The following is a 27,441-nucleotide window of genomic DNA, read 5'->3' as shown; positions in this document are numbered from 1 at the left end:
GCATTCAAAACTACTGAAATATACACTTTGAATCTTGAGAACAATGTTTGGCCAAAGATGACATTTTCTTTCCTTTTAAAAATATCAAATTCATCCTAAACACATTGTATTGTTATGAAAAAATGTAAATTAAGAAAATCTCATGTTGCTTTTGTTTTTTTTAGTTAATCTGATTAATTCTGAAAACCATGTTTGAGAAAGCCATCTTTAAACTGAAATCAGTGCTCAACATTTGATTCATGCATAAAAAAAAAGCAAGAAATATTTCATTTTAAAAATCTTTTATTAATGGCATACAAAAAAGGTGGCATAAAGCACTAAAAGAGATAAAGACAGCTCTCCCAGCAAGGGGATAATAATTTGTACCTGTCATTGTATGGACATTTAAATCTGAAGTGGAGTGAAGAGCTAATTCACACAGAAATGGGAAGAGAAAGAAAGACATCAACTGCCAGTAAGTACATTGCTACCTATTTTGAAGGTACAGGTACATTAGTTCAAGGGTGCTTGGCTGGCAAGGTACTTAGAAACCATGTACCTGGAAATAAAGAAAACATGACAATTTAGTTTCAGACATCAAGTATTTGATTTTAATTAGTTTCTAAAATTTTTAGAAATTGCAATAAGAATAAAAATTAGTCATTGTTTTATTAGAAAGTTCAACATTACTAAGTTGTGTTGAACTTGCCATTCGAGTTATAAGATAAAGACTTAGAAAACTTTCTGGATTAAAGTTTAAATAAGACTTAAGTACTAGCATTGTTAGCTATCCATTGCTTTGTGAAATTAAAATTTTGAACAGGTTTCTTGTAAACAAAGGACAAAAAAAAAAAAACTCTACAAATACTAACACTGGTTATTTTGATAAAATTCTTTTAAAACTAAAGCACTGGAAGGAATACAATTTCCGAGTTATTTTAAGTTAGAGAGGAAACAAAGAAAAAAAAAAGACCGTAAAATCTTTCTAGCTCACAATGTACCCATGACGCCATTTCAAAAATCATGTAAATTATCAAATGATTATCAAATTATTTTCAAACGAGGAAAAAATTTTGAGGGAAGAGGGGGGGGGGGAGTATGAATTGAATGCTTTGAAATTCCTATGGATATTTCTTTTTTTGAATATAGGGAGGGAGTTTCTGGACAAAAACTGAAAGCTTTGCAGAGATATAAAAGTTTGTATATTACCTTTAATTGCTCATCCTTAGCAATCCCTATCTGCTTCAGAAAGTCTCGAATGTTGACTCTCTGATCACCCTGCAACTGTATGACCTCCCCGTATTCAGGGTGATCTACTACAGTACCATTACAGGCGAACTCCTTAAAAAAAAAAAATAAATAAATAAGTAAATAAAATCAATAAAAAAAAAAATAAAATCAATTAAAAAAATTAGCACCTCAACAACCGATTTTTAAGACTGGTAAAAATTAAATAATAAAAAAAATTTACTACTTACTTTCTTACAGGCCTTGACTATCTTTTTCAAGTCGTAGTCCTTAGAGATACCCTGAACTGTCGTTAGGGTTTTTCGTCCGTTTCTTTGCTGTATCCGGATATGAATTATACCCTCTTGAACTCCGCCAGAACCACCAACTTCATCGCTGGCAGTTTTCAGATCTGAAAAGTTTAAAAACGGTTTAATATCTAAAAGGAAAGTGTAAACACTAGGTATATGCAATTGTGAAAACTGATAAGATGCATTTTTTTTTTTAAATACAAGTTTGATTACTTTTTGATAAATTAAAACCTAAAATTAATCTCTAGAAGCTGGGAAAAAGTTTTATTGTAAAAATCCCCTAAAAGTAACCTTAGTTTTCTAGAACTATTTCAAAGACAATTAGTAAAACAAAGTCTGAAGAGACTGAATTCAGAGCAAGTTAACTTATACAAAGATTATCTACAAAAAAAAAAAAAAAAAAAAAAAAAAACTTAGTAACCAAACTCTTAGATCAAAACAATTGAAAAAGCAATGCACAAAAGATAAAAATGTTGAAATTAAATTTCATTAAATTAATGGAGAAATTGAAACAGATTAATTTTTGATTATAAAAATATTAATTTAGGTAATCCTATCTTATCTCTAAAGTGCTTATTAGAATATTCACTTTTTACATTACTCAACTTATTAAGTGTTGCAACAGCAAATTAATTTTTTCAAAAGTAAAGTGCATTTTAAGTATGAAGTGATTACTCAATCGAAAAAAGTTTAAACAATTTGTTAAAAATATGGTGGGTGGGATGCAAATATCTATCCGTATTTCCAAATTAACTGTAGAAATAATTCCATTTTTTTTTCTTAGCGATCCTGGATCTCAATAAAAAAATTAAGATGAAAACATTCTTGCGCTGATGTTTACATGTTCAAAGAAATATTACTTGAAATTATCACAAGAAATTGAAATTACATAAAAATCTTGTGAAAATATTGAATAAATAAGGCTTAATTTAAAGATAATATCGTTAATTCAAGAAATTATTGATTTCATTAACACTGGCCTTCTTTCACAATGTTCTTAATTTTTTAGTATTTAGCAGAGAAGCCAACAAGTAAAAATTTTTAATTTATAACTAATGTAACAAAGGTAAAATAAGTTACTACCAAGATAACTTTTGTCTTCACATTTGTAAAAGTTTTTATTCGGTTAGAAAAAAAAAAAAGTGAAGAATTAGTAACTTAAACAATATGGCTGACAGTCATTAATGGCTCAAAACTAAAAACTACTGATAGAAAGCCACACACAAAGTTTCACCATGCTATTTATTGGGTAAATTTCTATCAGTATTGCTTTGTTTTTATGATTTAAGCAATTATCAAGGTTTCCCAGTTCACCATTGGGAGATTGGCCATCTTGTCATTTTAACTTACCAACTCAGCGCGACTGGTTTCGAATTAAATGGACACTTTAAATGTTCAATCACACAAAACTTACACAAGTAATCAATTCTGATTTGATAACATTTGCTTGAATTTTTTAGTCATTGTTGACTTCTGTTAAATCAAAAATTTTAACATCTATGTTTTATTTTCATAAAATTAATGCATCTTTTTATTTTTATTTTTATTTTTTTTTACTTAAAACAAAAGGTTTTGTTTACGCAATACATTTTCAAAATAAGTTCATTATATTCTGTGATCGTTTGATTTCCTGAATTTTGAAAAACTAAGTGAAGGGAGAGGTCAAAATGTTTGTTTGAGGATCGGCATTCATTTTTCACTAAAACACTAATCTCACTTAAAGAGTCTTGCTTTTGTAAAAGTAACTTTGAATCAGTTATGCTCTTTGGAAGAAGCAGTCACAGAGGATTTAGTGCTAATAAAGGGAATATTTTCGTTCTCACTATAAAATCAATTTTTAAGATATAAAATTTTTATATCGCAAACACGATATTGCTCAGGAATGTGGAATTCTACGCCTTTCTGCACCAAAACCATAAAACTTGAGCATTTTAGGGGGGGGGGTGCTAAAGAATAATTTGTCAGTTAAGTGAGATTAATTCAAATAAATCTCAAATTCCCCAAACTATTCGAAAATATCCATTTCTGCTCCAAGCCAAGAGTGCCCATTATTTCCACATTCCTGTAATATTAAATTTATAAATGTATAACCAAATACAGTACATTTGTGTTTATTTCATAAACAGCTGTACGAAAAAGTGGAGAAAAATACAAATGTGACAATTAGGAAGCTTAAACTGTTCCAAGGGCGATAACTATTTTAATAAGTATTCATTTTTTTTTTAACTACTTTGATATAACAGTTTTTTATTAACATTAAAATGTGTTAAAGGCAGTGATAAGTTTTAACATTCTAGTAATTGTAAGAAAAAAAAAAAAAAATCATTTTTTTTTTCAGCTACTTAGTTAAATAGTTAACGCCTTAGAACAAGGAATTAAGCTTCCGAATTGCCACAAATGTTATCGCAAGTTACTTATATCTAGCCAAGTTGTGTTTTTACTTAATGTTTGTTCAGTTCGAAAAACAAGTGTCGAGCATTAGCATTACACAGAGGAAAAAAAAAAAAAAAGGGGCCACGATGTGACTGTTTACATCTTTGAAGTCTAGATAAAGTTAACAAAAAAAAAAAAAAAAAAAAAAAAAAAAAAATGTACTAGTAGAAACCCACTCAAATATTACTGTGACATTTATTGGGTGAGTTTTTACCAGTATTACATAATGTATGCAAGATAACGTAGAAAATTAAAATTGCATGTTATACTTAGACAAGTGTGTATGATAACAAAGGATCTTGTTCAGTATCTTGTTACATTTCCCACGAAATGATGGCGGTCAATAAATCATGAAAGTTTCATTATAATAGAATAATGTTACTAACTGCGGCATGTAGATAACATTGCTTTTAATGGGAATTCAATTTTGCAGCTTTCAATTTGCGTTCTTATTTCCAAGTGCCAACTCGCCTTCCATTTAAATTGAAGTATTAGTCAATAAATATTCATCTACATGTCTAAAAATGAAATTGTGTGTGTGCATGTACATTTCCCTACCAAATAACTCAATTTTCAGTCTATAGACAAGATTTGACATAAGGGTATTGAGATTTGAGAAAATTTCTTAAATCGTTTTTTGGCCAGAAATTTGGCTGTCAAAATTCAACAATTTGATCTTTGAAAACTACCAAACTCCTCTGCCAGTTTTGGGTCTAAACGATTAAAATTTTAGATATAGGTTATTTAGACAGGGATCAAACATTTTAATTTGATTTGAGTACGAAACCAATGTTAAGGGGTCAAAATTAGGGTTAAAGTTTAAAATTTTTTTTTACCTCTGCGGTCTATCAAATTAATCAATTTTTGGTCAAGCACTTGAAATTTTACATAAAGTGTATTCAGACATAGGGCAAGCTTTTTAATCAGTTTTTAGCTGAAAATTTGGCTGTCAAGTGGTCAAAGTTAAAAAAAATTTGGCCTGTGCAGTTTCTAGCAAACTATTCAGCCAATTTTGGATCTAAACATTTGAAATTTTACATACAGAGTATTCAGACATGCGGCAAGCTTTCTAATCAATTGTTCGGCGAAAATTTAGCTGCCAAGAGGTCAAAGTTGAAAGAGTTGACCTTTGCAGACAACCAAACTCCAATTTTGAAAATTTTAACTTTAATTTTAGATATAGGTTACCTGAACACGAGTCGAAGTTTTTAATATATATATATATATGTTATGAACAGTACATAGGGCCCGAGCAAAGCTATTAAGTAGTTAAAAAATCCACAATCAACTAGACCCAAGATTTTTCACATGAGACGCAAATATTCCGTCTTTTTGTTTACATAGGATCGATTATGCAGTATAGTCTATAACGAGGGCACAAGAAAATTTATTCTATAGATTCACATAGCTTTTCACGGGTATAAAAATATGGACGGTTATGTGACGTCAAATGGGTCAGTATAGTGGAAAGTACAAAGAACTTTCCAACATTTTAGGTAACTTATTTCTAAATCTTGAAATTGTAGATAAAACATACAGCAAACCTTCGCATAAACTATGCCATCTTGAGTATTTCCTACAATCCTTGTGCATCTGAAACAAACGTTGCTAAAGTAGAAAACTACGAAGATTAAATTTTACTTTTGTTTGGCGAGTTATTTGTATTTAACAATGGTATAATTTGGTCATTAAATTAAAATCATGGTAAAACTTGCCGAGTGCACCATTTTGGGGTTGTTTTGAAAATGGAACAAATTTAAGTTTTGTTCAGTTTTTATCTTAATTGCACATGCACCAACAAAATTGATAACTCACCATTCACATTCAAAATATCAATGTTTATAGGTTTTCAACTATGCTGACAAGGTTAGGGGTGTTTATTCTGAAGGCGATTCTTAACATGGGGAGGTTGATTATTCTGAAAGCCATTCTTAACTGTCAGCATACCCAAAAACCTATAAAAGTCAGCATTTTGAATGAGCGGCAAGTTATACTTGATGTAAAAATTTTTTTTTATTTTTTTTTTTTTTTAAATCTTTAAAAAATTGACTTTGAGGTCCTTATGCACTTATTGAACTGTGCTATATTTTCAAATAGTATTTTGAAGTTAAATTAAAGTTTTACGGTATCTTATTAAATGTATAAATGGGCAACAAAAACTTTGATTTAGGGGAGATAACCAGCATAAACATTTCGCAAGGTATAATTTGGGACGCCAAATAAGTGGAACAAGAGAATGTTAAATGAAAAAAGCATCGTAAACAAAAAAATAATTTTCACAGGAACATTACAAAAATGTCCCTAAAGTCTGTAGTAATGAATTTGATATAACTTAAATAATTTCTCGAACTACTGATATTATCATTGAATTAAGCATTGTTTAATATTTTCACAAAAAACATGTTTTGCATAATTTTTGTATGTTAGATTCCGGTTTGTATTACTATACAGATTCTAAAAAGTTGTCAAAAAAATATATAACAAATGTTATCAAAGGCAAGATAAGTTACTTTGCTACCTAACTGGATAATTTTATTGTTTTTGATGTAACATGTTTATTCAGATTGAAAAACGGTGTTTACCGATGTATTGGAAAATTTAAAATGGCACCGAACTCTGAAAGTTTGGGAATATGAGTTAAAAATAAAAAATATACAAAATACTTTTTAAAAACCCACCGAATATGTCAGCCTATGTCACGGTAACATTGAGCAAGTTTCTAACAGCATTTTGTACTTTTATTTTTAACTCATTTTCCCAAACTTACCATGTTCAGCAGAAAGTTTGGCGCCATTTTTAATTTTCCAACACATTGGTAAACACTGTTTTTCGAGCTGAATAAACATGTTACATTAAAAACACGAAAAAATTTTCCAGTTAGGTAGAAAAATAACTTGCCTTTGATAACATTTGTGATTTGTTTTGGGACAACTTTTCCGAATCTATGTGTACAGTAAAACAAACGCTAAGATTCCTATATTTTCCTTACTTGCGTGAATATGAAACTTTCGGCGTAACAATTTTCATATAATCTTGAATAAAACTTAATTTAAAAGCAGGCACATAGAAACAGCCCCCCCCCCAACTACCTGACGTCATTTTCAGACAGCCCTTTGACTGTTTGAAATTTTGGACTTTCTTATAAAGCGAGAATCTAGCTCTGTCTGTGGGGCTAATTATAATTAAGGTTTTTTTTTTTTTTTTTTTTTGCTTTTTTTAAAAAATTTAATTCGATATCTTAGGATTTTACTAATTATCTTTGAAATAGACCCAGAAAACTAATATTTATCAAAGGATTTTTACAATTAAACTTCAAAATTTAGCTGAATTAAATCACCGTGAAAACATTTTTCAAAACTTTTCACGTATACAAATATTTGCTTGTCTTTAATCTTTCAAATGCAATCAAAAAGTAATCTGAAATCTCAAATTATGAACCTGCTTTCAAAACTATGCCCCCCCCCACCTCCCTATCTTTATTCCATCACTTTTGGCCGCATCTAGAATAAACACTTGTTGGGTGTTTTTTTTTTTTTACGATTAACTAAAAAGAAAAATAATTTTAAATGAAGGTGTTTGCCGAAAGACATCGAGAACTGAATGTTCCACCTTCATCTGGAGTTTCTTTGGCGGAAAATGGAGAAGTATTCCTCCCGTATAATTATTGCCATCAAGGAGTGATTTTTATGTTTAATAACGTTTTTTTTTGTTGTTGATTAATTAACATCGTTTCATTGTAACAGGTTGTTTAAGCGTCCCTGCAAAATATGCTGGTTATCTCCCCTAGATCGGAGTTTTTGTTGCCATAAACGAGGATAAACGAGTTTAATTATACAACAGACGTAGTTGCGGTCGCTTTATGCAAATTCAGGTCAAATTAACGCATATTAACCTACTTGAGCGTGACCTACCTAAACAGAAAGCCGTACCACTAAAATCATGCGACCTGCTGACGTCCACGGTGGATGCGATAGACGACTGTTACGAAGATAGTCATTTTCGTTTCAAATAAATTGCCGAGGTTTATAAAACTGGTCCAAAAGTGACCATTTGGCGATCACACATTAACTTACTCGTTAATGTGTGACCGCCAAATAGTCATTTTTGGACCAGTTTTATAAAGCCGTTGTTTTGTGTAATGTCATCACATGTATTAAAAAATCCGAAAAGAATCAGATTTAATTAGAAAAATTAGTGCATTCTTAAATAGAATGCAAAAAATAAAATTAATGAAGTGAAGTGCACGAGCCTAACTAAATTTTCTTTCGGAAGAGAAAAACAGTTTTGGATCAGTTTTATAAATATTCGATAAATTCGATTGGCGGAGGGAGAAAAAAAAAAAAAAAAAAAAAATCAAAATCAGTCAGAGCACAGTTAACTAGTCGACACCCATCATTGCCAAAATTAAATGAATCCCTTCCCCCTCAAATAGTGTGAAAAAATGACCCCCTCCCTAGAGAAAAACTTTCCCTTGCAAAGGGAAATTCCTCTAATGGACCCCCCCCCCCAAAAAAAAAGATTAAAAATCGAAATTAAAAACCATTTAAAACTACTTAAAAAGGCCAACAAATGATGTAGGTCGCAAAATAACATTTGTATATTTGATTTCCGACCATTTTCAAATCTCTGGATTCGAAAGTAATCGATATCGTAGTTTATAAAAGATATAAAAACTACCGGATTTAGTTATTTTTAATAAATGCAGCAAATGATAAGTACGTTTAAAAGATGAAGTATTTTTAGTTGCAGACAAAAACAATTTTAAAATCCCTTGTTGAGGAAGTGTAGCCACTGTACTGTAGTAGTGACTTAAGGACTACTAAATTGTAGCAGAAAAAAATCTACTTCATTCAAATATAAAGTTTCAGAACGAAAAAAAGAAAAAAAAAAAAAAAAACCCAAAGAAAAACGGTTGTTGAAAGAATTTTTGAAAATTTAATATAAGGTCTCTAAAAGAATTCGCAAAAGATTCATAAAACCAATAGATTACATTTCAAACGAATTGTTTAGTTATGGTTTATTTTAGTAAGAATTTTTTTTTTTTTTTTTTTAAATGCATAAATTTTTTTTTGTTGCTTTTATGGAAAATAAAGCATCGTAAATCGTCAATTCAAAATCTACTTAATTTTTACAGGAACATGAACAAAAAAGTCCCTAAAATCCGTATTAATGAATTCGATATAACCGAGGCTACTTCCTTTCGGTGGCCTCGAAAAATCAATTTCTCGAACTATGATATTGAATTAAGCATCGTTTAATATTTTCACACAATTGTGCAAAATATTTGGTACTAGTGCACTGCACTACTGCAGTGCACTTATTGATCCGTGTTGAAATCACGTTATTTAGAAAACCATTCTTAACATGAGGGGAGGGCGTTTTGTACCTATTCTGTCCTTTAACCTTACAATTTAATAACATCAAAACTTTAAACTTGAAAACACTATTTAAAAGTGTGGATCAATAAGTGCACTAGCACCAAATATTTCTACTTTTGATTTTCCTTGCTTGCATGAATGAAATTTTCGACGTAACAATTTATAGAATCTGGAAAAATTAAACTTTAGTTGAAAAAACAATAAGCCGGAACATAGAAAAATAATCTAAAAAATGGTAAAGTTAGACAAACGTCCACGAAAGTACGGATGCACATCTGGGAGGAAAAAGAAAAGCAGCAGTGTCAGAAATTTCGTGAAAATAGTGAATAATTCCACCCCATCTTTCCAAGCTTATAACTCCTCGAAAAATGTAATTCAAGCCCTAATTTTTTTTTTTCAATTAAAGGAGTAAGGACCAAGGTTTTATTTAAAAAACAAAACAAAACAAAACAATGTGTTTTTTTTTTTTTAAAAAGGTTTTAAACTTCGGACTTTACAGGTAAATTTCTAAAAAACACTACTTTTTTGTTTTAAATTTGAATATATTATTTATTGACCTTTTCTCTTCAATTTGTGATATATAAAACTATTAAACATAAATTAATTATTTACTTTTTAATAGACATTTCAAAATGAGAGGCGTAAATTATTCGACCCCCTATCTTTCTAAGCTTATAACTCCTCGAAAAATGTAATTCAAGCCCTAATTTTTTTTTCAATTAAAGGAGCAAGGACCAAGGTTTCATTAAAAAAAAAAAAAAAGACAAAAAGAAAAAATGTGTTCTTATAAAATAAGGTTTTAAACTTCGGACTTTACAGGTAAATTTCTAAAAAACTGATTTTTTTTTTGTTTTAAATTTGAATATATTATTTATTGACCTTTTCTCTTCAATTTGTGATATATAAAACTATTAAACATAAATTTATTTACTTTTTAAGAGAAAGTTGAAAATGGGGGGGGGCGTGAATTTAAAAAAAAACGTTTGTCTAAAATATTATATTCGGTTTATTGGAAAGAACATAAAATTTCACATTGACCCTGAAAATATCGTAAAAATAGAATCAATAGAAAAATTTTGATAGATTTTTAAAATTTAAAAATTTAAAAATATTGAGTTTAAAAATTGAAAAATATTGAGTTCGGAAAATTCATTACTGTTTTTAAAAAAAATAAAAATATTTTTATTACTTTTAAAACAACTGTAATAGTTTATTTTGGAAGTATAATCCATAAAGAAAATAAATAACCCACTTTTAACAGAGAAATTACGAGATTTTTATATTGTATTCGCAGTTTCGTGTTAGGGGTGTCAAAAATTCCTACAAAAATTCTGATACTGCTAACCCCCTACCTCTTTAACTACGTCATTTTCAGACAGTATTTCGACTGAAATTTTGGACTTCCGTATAATCATGTGACGAGGAAAGTTTTCTTTTGGTTGAACAAAGGAGAATCTCTCGCTTTTGGGAACTAATTAAGTTATTGTTTGTATAAACAAGGTGCCCCCCATTCACCTCACCATTTTAGCCCGTAGCTATTTTTATGAGAACAAGTTCTGAGCTTGATACTTACAAATACTAACATTCGAAATTGTAAACTTTTTATTGGGTGTCTCAGTCGAAGTTCACAGAAATCAAGCCCCACGCCCTTTCCTGGGGCTAACATTTGATCTCAACGAGAAACATTCGAATATTCCATTAAAAAGTTCCTAATCTCAAACAGTAAAGAATTTGGAGCATAATTTTGTAAATGGAAATGTAGTGCAAAGAAGCTTTAAGAGATGGAGACCAGTTTTAATTAGAAATTTATCATATATGGCGGACTTGTACAAGTGGCCACCCTCTAAAAATAACTTTTTTCCGGATGGTTATAGACTTGAGTATCATAGTAGCAAAAAATTAAAATTCAACGACTAAGGGGGTTCACTTTCTCGTTTAGTTCATTGCTACCTGACTTACTGGCCATTTCTTTATCAACGTGTCACGTGACTAGAACGTTATATAACGAGGAAGTAAACACCTTAAGTCACTTTTTTTTCAAATTTTTTATGATTAGCAAAGTCTAATCCGATGAGCGTCGGAAAATTTTTAAGTGTAAAACACGCATTTTTAGGGGCTGGGCACTGTCGTACAGGTCAGACAAAATTACTCCACCCCAAAAGATGGCTATAAAGTGAGTGCTCATTTTTACGTAAAAAAATGACGAAAAGTGATCCTGCTTTTTTAAACTAATTTCTTCATATCTGGGAAACTGCTTGTTCCGGGAATTTTAAACTTTATTTTCGTTTTCAACACCCGAAAACTTACAGTAGTGATAATTTTAAAGGATTTTAGGGTGGAAAGCACTGGAAAGATGCACCGAAAATATCCAAATATTACGGAGGAGTAAGTAGAACTATTTTTTTTTTTTTTTTAGTAAAGTCCTTCGATATCGTCTCCACAGGTTCGATGCCATTTCGATCTAAAATGCTTTTTGGGTTATGTCCCCTGTTTCTGCAATCACTCACAGTCTACTCTAAAACAGCTATGAAAAATACAATTTTCCGTAAAAATTACTTTTAACGGCTGACATATCGAAATACGCATCGGCTCCAATGTTATATATGAAAACTTTTGCGACGGAAACGGTTTGCAGATTTGCGGTTTTTAGCACACCGAAATTAAAAAAATATTGTTCTATACGAACGTTAGACGGACCTTAAAGTAAAATACCATTATTTTTACTATTATATGAGGTGAATAGTTATTTAATGAAAAGTATTTGATTTAAAATGTCCGCCATGTATTTATGTGGCTCGTGAAATGTCACATGACGAGCGTGCTCGCGAACCTACATTTCAGTAAGAAACCATTTGTGCGTATCGTAAACTAAGTGAAATGGCGAAAATATTGGTAAATTTATACAAACACCGTGACAGCGAATTAACCCTAACCCTGTCACGGTGTTTGTATAATAATACCGTGACAGCGTTAGGGTTAGGGTTTAGGGGTTAGGGTTTAGGGTTAATTCGCTGTCACGGTGTTTGTATAAATTTACCGATTTTTCTTCATACATCCTGCAGTTACATAAAAAGGACGAAATTTCGGAAATCGTAACACTGAATTTCACATATCTACGTACGTAGTCCTCGTATTTTTATGATATCCACCAATTACGAAAATCGATAAGGTAGAAAATTATTTAAAATAAAGGTATTTTCTATGACCCACACCCAGTGTATTATAAACACTCCAACCATCCATGTTAAGAACGGCTTTCGAAATAAACACTCCCAACCTCCAGATGTAAATGGCTTTCGAAGTTGGGTGTTTATAATACGCTGGCACGTAAAAATTTACCAAATAGAATGTGAAAACGATCGTAAGACATTTCAAAAGGGAGGTAATTTTCCGTTTCGATTTAATCAAGATGGCATCAATTTTTCACCTGCTGCCACGCTTTGTTTAATAGTTCAGTAATATTCAGGTAATTTCGACTGCACAATTTGGAAGCTAATATTGTAACTTATTACAATTGACAAACGTCAGTTGAAATCATTTTTATCTGAAAACTCCATTTATCGACTACAAAATCACGTCCCAATAGTGTAGAAGCGCCAAAAAAATATAGTTTACTTGTTTGGACAATTTCATACAAACTTTTCCGAAATAAGCGTGAACTTAGGGTTATGATAAAAAGCTGGGTTCAAATTCGGTACTCATGCACTTATTAACGTTATTTAAAAAGCCATTCTTAACATAAGGGTGATGTTTTGTACCTATTCTATACTTTAACCTTAGAAAAGAATAAACAAAACTAAACTTGGAAATACGATTTAAAAAAAAGAGCGCGGATCAGTAAGTGAATTAGCACCTCATTCTGTAGAAGTACCTGTTATGGGGATTTTTTTTTTTTTATTAAAAAAAAAAAAAAATAAAGCACAAAGGTTGAACAACCAGTTTGTGTAGAAAAGGATTCGAATCTTATTTTGTATTTATATAAAAAATAAAGTTTCATGATGTTAAAAGTATACGGGTAGGTAGAAAATTTTAACTTTTAATGTGTTTGGTAAACGTTATTTTTTTTTTTTTTTCGACCGTTAACTACATTACAAGATTAATATATATTATCAACGGCTAAGGTTTATGGAAATAAGTCGGATTCTCCTTACACAAAAGAGATAAAGACCTATCCTTCAGGAAATAAGAACCATTCCACATTAATAAGTACGAAATCCAATATGGCAGCCATTCGTAAAATTTAAAAATGAAAAAACTGGAGCATACAAGCAAAAAGAATTAAGGTTTGTTTATAATTTAGATATAACAGACATTTTTGCACAAAGTCTATAAATCCTTTGAAATTTCAACAAACGAAAATAAAATTTACATTCGTCGTAAAAACAAGTAACGCAGAGAAAACTAGGAAAGAGCGTTAGGTTTCAAGTTTAGCAGCCATTTTGGGGAACTTTAATCATTGGAGATTTTTTAGAAGTCATTTGCAGACATTAAAATAGATTAAGAGCTAATGTGTGAATTCAAAAACAAATCGGAGGTAAAATTAAATTTAAGATTTTTAAATTGTTCGATTCAGAGTTAAAAATAAAGAGACTGTCAGTTAAAAATGGCGTCGAATATCGGAAAATAGGGCAATAGACAGTTAATAGCTATTTATTTATTTAAAATAAAATATAAACTTTAAACAGGATTATTTAAATAAAAACAAGAAAAAAACTTAAATATTTAAAATAAAATCACATTAAAAATTAAAAGGTTATTACTTACCAAAAGAAATGGAGAGGCTCGGAATACTGTTCATACAGGAGGTATGTGTTTATTCCACCAAGTAATCTAACCCTTACAACGAGGGATAAAAAAAATCAGGTTTTCCTCACCGAACGGAGCGGATACGAATCAGAAATGGATACAGAGAGAGTATTCCTATACGCTCAATGTTAAAAAATGGAATTAACAATGGCGAATTACGGAAGAACTACTGAATAGAAAAGGAAGAGATTGAAAAAGAAAGGAAGCCGCTCGAAATGGCTGCTGCTGTTCAACTGGAAAGCTGACGTCAGATTGACCAATCGTTTTAAACTATTATCATGACGTCATTCGTATTGAAAAGGAAAATTCAACCAATCACCGTCCACTCTCGATGAAATTCTTCACCCATTTCGAATTTATTTACTTTTTTATTTTTATTTTTTTAAATTAAAATTTACTTATTATATTTCAATTCAGATAAAGTAATATATATATATATATATATATATATATATATATATATATATATATATATATATATATATATATATATATATATATTAGTAAAAAAAAAAAAAACATACATTTATGTAAGTCAAATCCATTCTCGTTCGCCTAAAAATTTTCATACAATAACAACTTTATTTATTTTTTTAATAATTTATTAATCACATTTTATATAATATGATTTCATGCAACGAGATATATTATAAATATAAACAATAAAAATATTAACACAAAAAAAATTATTTAAGAAGTTAAAATGCACTCTCATCAAAATTCTTCGACCAGTTACGCCATCAGCAATTATTTTATAAAAATTATTATTTTTTTTTATACCTTACATATCTCCATTTTTATTAATTAAAATATATTAAAAATGTAGTTATAATATAAAATATTGACAATTAAAAATAAAACTTTTTAACACCTCTTCTAACAGAAAATACCCGGCATTCCTTTCTTCATATGACGTCAAGTGAAGGGAGAATTTATTATTTGTTTCTTAATTATCTCCCTTCTCGGAACTTTTAAATTATTATTTTATTTGATTATATTTATAGTAGTGTTAATCTTAACATTTTAATTAAACGTAGATTTTTTAAAACTTATATCTGTTTATATTAGCTGAAGTAATAATAATAAAAAAACAAAAACAAAAAAACACGTTAATATTTGATTCGATTAGAGCAGGAAAAAAAGGGGAGCGTTCCGTTATCAGCTTCCTCGTTTTAAATAGACAGAAGAACGCAAAACGACTCGTCGACAACGACAAGTAAGTCGAGAAATTCCTTTTAAATAATTTTAATTTCTGTTCGATCAGATCTTTTCTCTGAAAGCGATAGGATTAAATTTGTGATTGGAATAAACGTGTAAGGATTAAAAAAAAAAAAAAAGGTTTTATAAATAAGTTGAAAGATAACACGACAATTTATATCGTTTTCGATTAAGCGATTTACGTTTTTTGTTTTTTTTTAATTATTATATTTATACACCCCCCCCCCTCATGGCTGTTCATATTGACTGTGAAATCGGGTAAACGTTATAACAGCCGAAAGGCAACTACACAAATCCGAGTTTAACTTTGTATGGTCGCCTTTTGACTATCATCGGAACTTTTACTAAATTTAATCAAAGTTAATATCGACAGTCTTGGGTTCTGATCGATAGAAGCACCTCGATCGCAATCAGCATTCGATTACATTTAAAAAACATTTGTAAAAATATATTTAAAAAAAATAATCAATTCCGTCTTTGCGGATACTTTTTTCGCGTTGTTTACGTGTCATCACCTCCAAAAAGTAGAATTCACTTTCCAGGGTAATAAACTACGATGGGTGTGATAGTAAAAATCGATACTTCTGCTGTTTACGGAAAGCCATTCTTAACCTGGAGAGGTTCATAAACTGCCTAAAAAAAGTACCTAAAAAAAAATACCAAAGACAATATTTTAAACTTTAGAAGGGGGGGGTCACATTGTTGGGGTACAACACTACAATGATCACTTAGACCAGATAGTATTTGCAAAACTGTTCCTTACAAACACTATTTGGTCCGGAAATGAGTGATCATTACTTATATAATTTACGATGTATATTTTTTAATAATCCCATGTGTAATTATGGAAGTTACGGAATAAACACCCCCAACCTCCTATGTTAAGAACGGCTTTCGAAGTTGTGGGGGGTTATTCCGAAAGCCATGCTTAACATGGGGAGGTTTTGGGGTTGTTTATAATACGCTGGCCGGGGCACATCGTAAAAATTTACCTAATTTTTTTTCATATTGTAGCAAACACGGAGTCCATTTTAAATTTTGTTTTTTTGGTACGAGTGCAGAGAGCGATCCGGACGTAAATAATAACGTTATTATTTAAAAAGCCATTCTTAACATGGGGAGGGGGTTTGTACCTATTCTATACTTCAACCTTACAATTGAATAAAAAAATATATCATAAAACTTTAATTAAACTTGGAAATACGATTTTAAAAAAATAGCGCGGATCACTTTTAGCACCGTTTTTTTTGTTGTTGAAATTAAGATTTAGGGAACCACGTAGTTTCACAATCTATGTTATTGGAAAGATGATATCTAGTAGCTCAAAAATTGTATATTTTTAAAGAATATGACATGCTGAAAATACTAGCGTCAAAATCAATTTAGTATTGTATATGAAATAAGAAAATTAATGAAATAAATTAGCCGACACACTTCTGACATAATACAAGATGGGCGTTCTTTAAACTAGTTGTTCCAAAAAATTGGAGCGGAGAATGGCTAAAACGAAGCGAGCCGAGTTGGTTGTTGCAAACATAAAAGAATTATCTTGTAAATAGTGGTACTTATACAGAATTTGAACCAAATCGACCTTTGCCAAATCAAACCTAGTTAATAAACAAAATAACAGTTCGGTTCAAATTCTGGAGAAGTAGTATTGTTCAATTTTTACGACTGCCCCAGCAGCGGCGGCCCAGCGTATTATAAGCACCCCAACCTCCCCATGTTCAGAACGGTTTTCGGAATAAACACCCGCCCAACCTCGAAAGCCGTTCTTAACATGGGGAGGTTGGGGGAGTTATAATACGCTGGGGCACGTCGTAAAAATTGACCGTGGTATTTTTGGTAAACTCTCATGTAAAATATGGAGGTAATAAAGTGACCTTGTCTGTCTGTCCAAGAAACAATCTCTACCAAATTCCTCTGTCAATTTTTGATCTACAGATTTGAAACTTGATGTATAGGGGATTTAGACTTCTAGAAGAAAAAATTGATTTGTTTTTTAGCCGGTAAAAATAGTTTCTAAGGAGTTAGAATTGAAAAAAAAAAAAATTGGAACTTGGCTGACGTAAGTTGACTAAAAGTGTTATTGGTACTTGTACAGTTTAATCAAGACATTCAAAAATGAAAATATCGAAAAAAGCTTATATTATATGTATCCGTTTTGGACTGAAGATCTCCGAAAAAAAATTTCATTTAATTTGATCGAGTAGTTTTTATTTTACAGCAGAAAAACGTTTTTATGAGAGCGCGTTGAAATCAGCCACTAGGAAATTTGTTGAACACGCCACGGGGAGATAACTCCAGTTAAAGCGCCGACACTCCCTCCCCATCTTTATTACTAGCTTTTCTTCCTAAAAATCGAACCTTTTGCTCGGTATCATAACAAATTGTTTTTTCACTGTAAAATAAAAACTACTTGAAGTGAATTTTTTTTTCTCGGAGAACTTCATTCCATAACGAATACGTACAATATAACCTTTTTTTTTTTTTTTTTTTCGATATTTTCATTTTTTTTAATGACTTGATTAAACTGTACACGTACCGTGTTATTTTTTTTTTGGCATGCACAAATATACATTTATTTATGTTATTTTTTGTAAGTTTATCTATGTGTTTGATTTTAGGTTGGACGGTAACGAATAAAGCTAGATAGTTATATGTTTTGGTTTTGATTCTAGCTGATGGCATCCAAGTCATATTTAAAACAACAACAACGACACTTGAAATCATTACAATGTATTGGGTACAATATGATACGCAATAGAAAAATAAATTGACTATAATAATAAATAAATACAAAATCTGCATTAATAAAAAAAATATTATATTTAAGTGTATTTCATGACCGGGCCACACGCCACACCGGAGAGGGGGCACTATTATGTATATTGGGTACAATATAATACTCAATAGAGAATTGGTTTTATAATAAGAAGAAATATGAAATCTGCATGAATTAAAATATCATATTTAAGCGTATTTTACAATCGGGCAATACCGGACCGGTCTGCTTGTAGTAACAAGAAACAGCAACATTTTACGAAGTAGTAGTGTAGATGGAAATTTATTGAAAATTTTAATAAAAAGTAAATTTAAAAGTTGTGCGTTAAATCGATTTTACAAGGGGAGACAATCAGTGAGTCCATTAAATAAGCTAAGATTTAATTTGAGTATTTTTACAATAGTATTTTTACAAAACAAAAAAGGTTTGAAAAAAATTAAATATACAGCAAATAAATGTTGCTAAGAGTAAGATAAGTTACTCTTCTATCTACCTGGATATTTTTTTGTGTGTTTTAACTTATTTTAAAGCGTTTATTTATTTAGAAACAAAAGTAATGTCAAGTCTGAGTTAGAACGAAAAAAAACAAATGGTTTTGTTGCAGCCATGCCGAGCCTCAATAATCGCTCAAAAATCGAAAATTATACAAAAAGACTAGTAGAAGATAAAATTTTTGCATGATTGGAGACATTTATTAGAGGTGTTACTGGCAATATTTTATTTAATTTCTGATTTTTTAATAATTATTGAGGCTCAACATGGTTGCAGACAGATCGTCATATTTTTTCATTCTAGCTCAACAGACTTGACACTACTTTTGTTTAAAAATCAAACAAACACTTTAAAATAAATTGAAGCACAAAAAAAAACTTATCCAGGTAAATAAAAGAGTAACTTATTTTTCCTTTTATTTGTTGTATATTTATTGTTTATCTCCTTTTTTTTTTGTTTTGTTGGCTATTGTAATAAACGCCCTAAAAATTCATGGTAATGGCTAAAAATGGTGCCAGTTTGGGACTTTGAATAGTAGTTGAACAGTGTTTATGTGTAGAAATACGGAGGTGAAATATGGCAGTTCAAAGTAAATTAACTAGAAAATTCCTTGTGTATGTGTCATGGTCTTTGACTACCACTCGTTTGATCACAATTAGAATGAAACAAACACTAACACTTTGTTGGCTGAAATTCGAAACTCCCGGAAATATGATACAACCGTGTGTAGTAATGACCGTTTTCAAACAACAAAGAGAAAACACAAAAACTTCATCTTCCACAAACTAAACCAAAACAAAACCTAAATTAAATTAAATACAATTAATAAACACCAAAGACAGCTTACTCCTGCCGCTCTAATGCCTCTAGCTACCCGTTTCAAGTGGCCAGTGACATCTTATTATTTAGTTAAAAGTGTCTTTAGTGGTTATGAACTATTTATTTTAATCTAAGTTTGAAATAATAGTCATTTGTTTTTGTTTAGTTTGTGAAAGATGAAGGTTTAGTGTTTTCTTTTTCCTGTTTGAAAACAGTCATTGCTATTTTTAGCACATGTGGGCATGCCGTATTTCATGGCATTGAGTTTCAGCCAACAGCATGTTTGCATTTGCTTCATTCTAACTGTAAACAAAGGAGCGGTAACATGAGACTGCAACATCTATATATAACAGTGAAAATGTATGTATATATGTGTGTATGTTTGTGTCCGCTAAAAACTTTCGACAGACACGACGAAAATTCACTAACTCGATATCATATTGAAGCTCCATCCTTCGCTCAAAAAATATCGAAAAATTGGCCAAAAACGTTCATTTTTTCACCCCAAAATCGACAATTTTCGACAGGGGTGGGGGTTAACAAAAACGGTCCTCTTGTGATGACGACCGGTTCTACGCATGCATCAGATAACGTCATGACTTGATTTACTTTAAATAGTTGAAAAACTGACTAAATTTCATGTACGTCGCGTTAGCTCAGTTGGTTAGCTCATTGGTTCGTGATCTAAACGTTTTGGGTTCGAATCGTGGTGTTTTTTTTTTTTAATTTTTTAATCTAAATATTGAACCAATGTTATTTAAGCCATTTTTCACGTAACGTTCGTTTTTCTGTTTTTTTGTTTTTTTTTTTACTTCGCTTATCCACCCCCAACCACACACCCAAAAACACCCGGGTACCCACCGATTTTTTAAATTTTAATATCGAAACAGGCTTATTCAAGCCATTTTTCACATGTTCGTTTTTCTGTTTTCTTTTTTGTTTTTTCGATTTTTACATTTAACATCGTTCGTTTGCCTTACGTTAGTTTTGATTACCCCCCCCCCCCGGCTTAAGTTTTAACGTTTTCTTTTTTTACTTCGCTTATAGCAAACAAACCTGGTCATTGACCTCATTTGCTGAATAGCTATTGCTTACGTCGTCGTAATGCTCTACGACTTCTGTGCGGGCACCTGTCAATTTGGTTCTTACTTAAATAAATTCAAACATCTTTCAGTAACTCATTCTGGCTGACCGATTTTTTTATTTTCAAATTTCGCCTCAGGGCTTCGAGTTCGATCCTACCCCAAGGTTTCTTTTTTATTTAACAGTACACACACCTCCAAACACCCGAGCAACGCCGGTTACCCCCACTAGTCTATAATATACATACCATCTGTCTGTTTATGTATGTATGTATATCTGCCTAAAACTTTCGACAGAGGTAACGGATTTTTAAGAGATTGGTATCGTTTTGAAGATCGACCCTTCGGATGACAAATATCAAAAAATTGGCTAAAAACATTAATTCCTTCACCCTCAACTGGGCACTTTTCTACAAGGAGGGGTCGCTTTTTTCACCGATAGTTTAGAAAGTCATCTCCTCTTTTCGATTAACTAGCCTAAATTTAAACCTTTGTCACTTCCGGTTTGGCGATGGGCGCAACAACAAAGACGTCACTCCCTCCCCCTACACATTCTTTTCCTCCTTTGTGGTACAGGTTTCAGCCTGCCTGCCTACTACCACTTTTTTTTTTTTTGCTCACCACACACCTCCAAACACGCATATGTATATAAAACACAAATAGTTATCTACACCAAAGATTAAGGAAAATTATTGAGTAGAATTTTAATTACGAATATAAATCCATTTTATTATATACTAGCGAGAGGTACCCGGCGTTGCCCAGGTGTTTGTAGGTGTGTGTGAAAAAAAAACAGGTGCCCATGAAAAAAAACGAAGCTTTTACGACGCGCAGTTGGAAAATAGTAAAGTGTGAAAAAAAAAAAACAGGTGCGCGTTTTTGATTGACATGATGGCGATAGGTATTCAGCAGTTAGAATTTTGTGCGGGACAGTTTCTAATGAGGTCAATAAATCGGTTTGTTTGTTTTTAAAAACCCACTCCCTCGTCTGATATGACGAAGTCGACATTGACCAAACGTTCACTAGCTCTGGGCCTGTGATTAGAGTCGAGTTTCGCTTTTTTATATACCGAAAACCGAATGTAACGCACGCCGATGCGGGAAATGTGGAATAATTAACGTTTGAAAGTCAATAAAATTAAATAGACAGGCGAGGTCCGTGGTTAAGTGTGAGATATTACAATTTATGGATGATATAAAAAGTTTTAAGAAGTTGTGAAGCGAGCAAGCGCTTCTCTGAAAGAAGCCTTTTGTGGACATCGAGGAAAAGCGTACATACATACATTTTCGCTTTTATATATATAGATTTCTGATTCTTCATTGGCACAAGCATAAAAGCAAAAACAGATGAGATAGGTAAAAAAAATTTGATTTATTTATCAACATGGCCTACTTCTACGGTGATATTCTAATGCTTCTTTAACAATCTGATGTCTTTTATAAAAAACAATTTGTTTCCTGCCTCCAAATACGCCTCTGATTCTGAAATCATTTTTGGCGATTTCTTTCTTCAAATATGCCAATATCTCATATTCACTACTGATGGTTCTTACTTCCTCAAGGTTATCAATACACAATAACTTGCATGTCCCAAAATATGGGAGCCCAAAATACCTACTGATGTTTGCATCTTGGATCATTTTCACTTGCTGCTGTTCTCTAACTACCAATTTGACTTCAGCGTGTAGTGGATCCAGATTTCATCTTTTGTCGCACATTGATGTGTAAAAAAACTTCTTTTTGTTGAATCTATTGCAAACAACACTCTGAATCAAAGGCATGTTGTAGTTTTTGATTGACCGTGAACAAATGCAGTACCTACTTTCAACACGCTTTACTCATTGACAAATGTTCATACAATATGCTGATGTCTTAAACTTCTTTGCTATTTCACGCAACTTCAATTTATGATCATGCAAAAAGAGTTTGTGGATTTCTTTTATTTTTTGTTCCCAGAACAACTACTGAATTTGGCTGACTTGAGCATTCCTCACATTTATGTCTGTACAACTATGTTTAAAGTCATCATTTCCCCCCCCCCCCCCATCAGAAAGCTTATAAACACAAAATTCATATATTTTCATTGTTGTGAAAATTTGCAACAATAACTTCACTTAATCGTATTAGAAAAATCTGATTGGGCTCAAATTTCAACATCTGCCATTTGAAGGTTAGTACTTTATAAAAATCATGTTTTTTTTCTATTAATGGGACCATCTATATGTCAGACCCGGGACTTAATGATGTATCACAGACATATAAATATGGATTTTATTTTATTGATCATCTAGATTTTGTAATGTCGTGGATCTATCTTAATACCATCTCATCCTATTTTCCATCTCACCAGGCAGGTCTCCATAGGTGCATTGTGAACCTTCTGTTCATTGTTTGACACAGGTTCTATGCAGTCTTCCCACTGGACTACGTTTTTGTTTTGGCATTCACAAAAGAACATCGCTAACAAGTTCATCCTTAGTCCTCCAGTAGTGAACAGCAAATCTGATTTTTCTCTCGGATCAAGGCTGATATCTGAGTTGCTGCCTACAGATGTTAAAAGCAGCTCTTAGCTTACAGCATCAAGTTTCTTTGATCTTTTGGTAAAATGTCTAAGTAGTACTTCTGTATACAAGAACTGATATAGCAATGGCTTTAAAGAAGTCACGTTTCATGTTAGTAGAAAGATTTAACTTTCAGATCATTTTCATTTTGTCCAGTTTGGCCCAGGTCTCATTTAGTTCAGTTTCTGTGCAATTTTAGCTTTTTAAACCCAAAGTATTTATTATTTTTAGTACTAGTAGTATAAATAGTCGTTGTATGATTGTGACCTTTAAACCCTTCTGATACACTTGACAGCAAGGATGCTTCATACCATATTTGATGCAATTCTGTTGAATAGTTTGGGAGCCTATAAGTTTCCAGCCAAAAGGCAGACAGAAATACATATAATACAGATGAAGGCTAAGAAGCTTTTGAATTGAAAACCATGTTTAATTTCAGAAAAGTTTTCGGTGGGTAGCTAATCTGTATAAGTCTTGGAGATGAAAAAGAGGTTTTGGTGGGTAGCTGATCTTGAACTTTAAAATTTTCAGACAAGAACAAAGATCTTGTATGGATACGAAAAATTATGCGCAAGAATTCTAAAAGATCCAATATTTTTATGGAACAATTCCAGTTTCTGATTAATTGCAGAATGTGGTTCCATTTGATTGGTCAATTCCTATTGCCAGTCTCTATAAGTAGAACCTTCCTATTTTCTTTAATCATACCCTCTAATTATATCAAAATTATATTAAAAATATTGCAACAAAAACCATCAAGCTTATCATTTTCCTTAGTGTTAAGGAATCTTTTTTAATTTTATAACAATGTAGTCAGGCTGGTGATGTGATAAAATAACTTTTCAAGTTATTTTTGCAATCAATCGTAACACTGATTGTTAAAATAAAATTATCCATTATTAAGCATACGTCCCAACTTCCAGAATTCCAACTTTGATTCTTTATTTTATAATCTTCCAAAATTACAAACTCTGTTTTAATTCTCAGAGATTAAAAAGTCTGACTTGACTTGTACCATAGTTCTCTATAATAATTGCCAAGTTCTAAGTGACAGTCTTTTGGAGCTTGAATCCTCCATGTAGACAAAACTAAGAATAAAATTACAAATTTATTTCTACTCAGTCATGGCTGACGGAACATATGCAAGCTATCCCGATGGATTGAATAAAAGGTTCTGTTCAAAATTCTGTACAGATTTCGGAGCTTGACAGAATATGCCTAAAGAAAGTTAAAGGTTCCATTGGCCAAAATTTCGTGAGAATAACATGCAAAATGGGAATAGTATTTTGAATCATCCAAATAATTCAGAATAGTATTTTGAATCATCCAAATAATTCAGAACATAAACATGTTTGAACATGTTAAAAATTAGGTTAGTCTTCTTAAAAGACAACCTGAAAGGATGAGTTGAACACAATTGGTAAATATTTGACGTTTTTGAATTTTTGAGATGAGGGTTGTGGACAATTCTAGTACGAATTTTAGGAGCCTTAAACCTATTTTTATTTCTAGTTGTAAATATCACCATTTATTACTAATTATTACTAAATATTAATGTATATCTATCTCTATACTTATTACTTGTATATATTATCTATTGTTTCTAATTAATGGTTCCCATATTGTATTAAATTCTATACTAGGTCTACTTAGCAGTTGGTTATTCCCAAGCATATGTGCTGCTTCTTTCAGTCGTCTTACTCTTCACCGTTCCTCTGTCTATAATTTTCGTAAAATTTGTACTAGAATTGTCCGCTAGGACCTGTGGCGCAGTGGTTAGAGTACTGGGAAAAATCAGTTGCAAAAGTGATATTCTCCTGAAGGTTGAAGGTTCAATCCTCAGTGTGGGCAATCGAAAAAATACATTTGTGAATTACTATCCAGTCATGCTACTCCTGTGAAGTAAATAAAGGGTTCCACTCAAAATTCCATCCAAATTCCCGAGTTCGACAGAAACATTTCCAAGTTTGACAAGATATACCCGAAGAAGGTCGGAGGTTACATCGACCGAAACGTTGTGAAAATCACACTCAAGATGTGAACAGTAGTCCAATGAATAATAATGCGAATGGTAAATATTTGTTTGTGAAATAAAATAACTGGTACTTCTTTAGTGTAATTAAGACATTAAAAAATAAAAATATTGAAAAAATATATTGTACGTACCCATTATGGAAATTTAATTTAATCAAGTAGTTTTTTTGTTTTTTTTTTACAGAGGAAAATCACATTTTAATGAGATCGATCGATCTGTTTCATGGCCGAGGATGGGGTGCATTTAGACAAAAACATGATCACAAAGGACAAAAGGAAAAACAGATTAAAAAAGGGCAGAGAAACTCTGTAAAATAAGTGAAAAAAAAAAAAAGCTAAAATATTTATCTAGGTATTTTTTCTGCCCATGTTTTAAAATAATCTCGTCAAAATTTGACAAACTTTCAGCGGTGATAGAGTTATCTTCCTTGGCACCCCTCTTCCTCCTCGTCAGCGAAATAGACATGGCCGAGATATGATTGATCTTTTTAAAAGTTGATTTTCCTCTATGATAATAAAAAAAACTACTTGATCAAATTAAGTGAAATTTTTTTATATAATGGGTACATACAATATATTTTTTTTTCAATATTTTAATTTTTTAATGTCTTGATTAAACTAAACAAGTACCAAATAACTTATATGAAATGCAAAATAATCATTGAATTAAAAATTAATAATAGCAGATAGTTAATTAATAAACTGACCTTTTTATAAAACAATATGCAAATGAGTTGACCCCATGACTGGGATCGCCTATTCATAAGCCGTATATAAAAAAGATAGGGTTTATCAACAATTATGGAAAGTTGAATTAAGTTAAAATAGAGCGCTTTCACTTCACACAAGGAATTGGCCCAACTTAGACATTTATTCAATTAGATATATCCAAGTTGTTAGTAATGAAGAACCAACAAGGCACAAAAAATCTAGACTGCTTATGACCTGTTGGGTCAGTATTTATTATAAATACTGACCCAATGATCAATAACTAACATCAAAGTTAATAAATTGTATATTCAATAATACTACTAATACTACTAGTCTCTCCCTTTTAGACAGGGTTCAAAAGAGAGTTGCCAACCTAATATCAGCTAGGCTTCAACTGCTGTCCCATCAACGAAATGTTGTATACCTCTGCCTGTTTTACAAGTATTTTAATGGTAGGTGCTCTGACAAACTACAAGTCCTTGTTCCTCCTCCACGTAAATATCCCCAACAAACCTGACAAGCGACAAAATCCCACCCCTACACAGTAGAAATCCATAGATGTAAGAAAGCCTTCTACTCTAATAGTTTCTTCCCTAGGACTGCTAGACTTTGGAATTCCTTTCCGGGTGCCTGCTTCCCTGACTCTACTGACATGCAGTTCAAGTGTAATGTAAACAGTCATCTTGCTGCTCAACTCCCTACATAGTAGTCCCCTACATCAGTGACACTGTGCCTTGTTTGGGGTGAAAATGCAATAAAATATATATATATATATATATATATATATATTGCATTTTCATGCCAATAATTCCAATAATGTTATATATATATATATATATATATATATATATATATATATAACATTGATTATACAATTTATTAACTTTGATGTTTTTACAGAGATAACAAAATCAAAATATTTAACAAAGTAAGAATACATGTTTATGTCATAATAGACATTCTCTCCACCGACCGCTTCCTGAGTGGGGAGTCGACTGAAAAAAAAAAAAATCTGAATCCTGCAAAATACCCGACTTCCCACTTCTGCTCTAAAGTGGTAATATTTTTGCCAAGTTGATCAAAAAGATTTCTCTTTTAGTGAGTGCACGATTTCTTTTATTGCAGCATAATTGAAAAGTGTTTTTGTTGGACAAATCTTTATTGGCTGATTACCAACCAACCTTTTAGTTCAGTTCTTTTGTATTTTTCACGTTTCTATGCTAATTAATACCCCCACAGAGTGGACTTGATGTTCTACATTATAAACCACTTATTTTGCAAAAAAAAAAAAAAAATTTTTAAAAAGAAAGAAAGAAAACCATCCTTAAACTACATGCATTCAGTTGGCACATCACGTGATGAAAATGTTATTTCCAACTGAAGCGTGATAGGCAGGTAGACAGCAAATGTTGAAATAACAGAAAAATATTTTCTACAAATGCAGCAAATTTTTATCACTGATGAAACTATCAAATAAATAATTGACAATGTTGTTATCGTGCTTATCACTGTGAACACTTGTCATCAGCATTTAAATTTGTCTAGATGGTTGGAGGAAGGGCGAATGAGAAAAGGAATGGTGAGAGGAGTGAAATGAGTAGAAGA

At 31.4% G+C, this 27,441-nt stretch overlaps 2 protein-coding genes across 7 annotated transcripts in view; one reads left to right on the top strand and one right to left on the bottom strand.

Moving 5' to 3' along the window:
• Positions 1-264: 264 nt before the first annotated feature.
• On the bottom strand, positions 265-14,414 carry LOC145254645 (eukaryotic translation initiation factor eIF1-like). Its single transcript, XM_080113276.1, has 4 exons — positions 14,093-14,414; positions 1,458-1,618; positions 1,189-1,320; positions 265-538 (listed from the first exon to the last, which is right to left on the bottom strand). The coding sequence occupies exons 1-4, from the start codon at positions 14,124-14,126 to the stop codon at positions 524-526; spliced, it is 342 nt and encodes a 113-aa protein (XP_079969402.1). The 5' UTR covers positions 14,127-14,414; the 3' UTR covers positions 265-523.
• An 882-nt stretch (positions 14,415-15,296) lies between these two features.
• Positions 15,297-27,441, top strand: part of LOC145254644 (uncharacterized) — a 237,061-nt gene continuing 224,916 nt past the window's right edge. For all 6 annotated transcript variants that reach the window (XM_080113275.1, XM_080113274.1, XM_080113272.1 and 3 more), the window contains exon 1: positions 15,297-15,350. The gene's annotated coding sequence lies outside the window, so the exon portion shown is untranslated. The remainder of the gene's footprint in view (positions 15,351-27,441) is intronic.

This window comes from Euprymna scolopes, chromosome 30 (assembly GCF_053919585.1).
Source record: "Euprymna scolopes isolate OS-2025 chromosome 30, ASM5391958v1, whole genome shotgun sequence".
NCBI lineage: Eukaryota > Metazoa > Mollusca > Cephalopoda > Sepiida > Sepiolidae > Euprymna > Euprymna scolopes.
The sequence above is the reverse complement of the archived record's forward strand: the minus strand, read 5'-3'. Positions and strand labels throughout refer to the sequence as shown.

Excerpts from the sequence above, each read along its gene's own strand:
- LOC145254645 (XM_080113276.1), bottom strand. The coding sequence starts at position 14,126 with ATGAACAGTATTCCGAGCCTCTCCATTTCTTTTG. Across the intron at positions 1,619-14,092 it reads GAGCCTCTCCATTTCTTTTG|ATCTGAAAACTGCCAGCGAT; the intron begins GTAAGTAATAAC and ends TAAACTTTTCAG. Across the intron at positions 1,321-1,457 it reads TAGTCAAGGCCTGTAAGAAA|GAGTTCGCCTGTAATGGTAC; the intron begins GTAAGTAGTAAA and ends TTTTTTTTTAAG.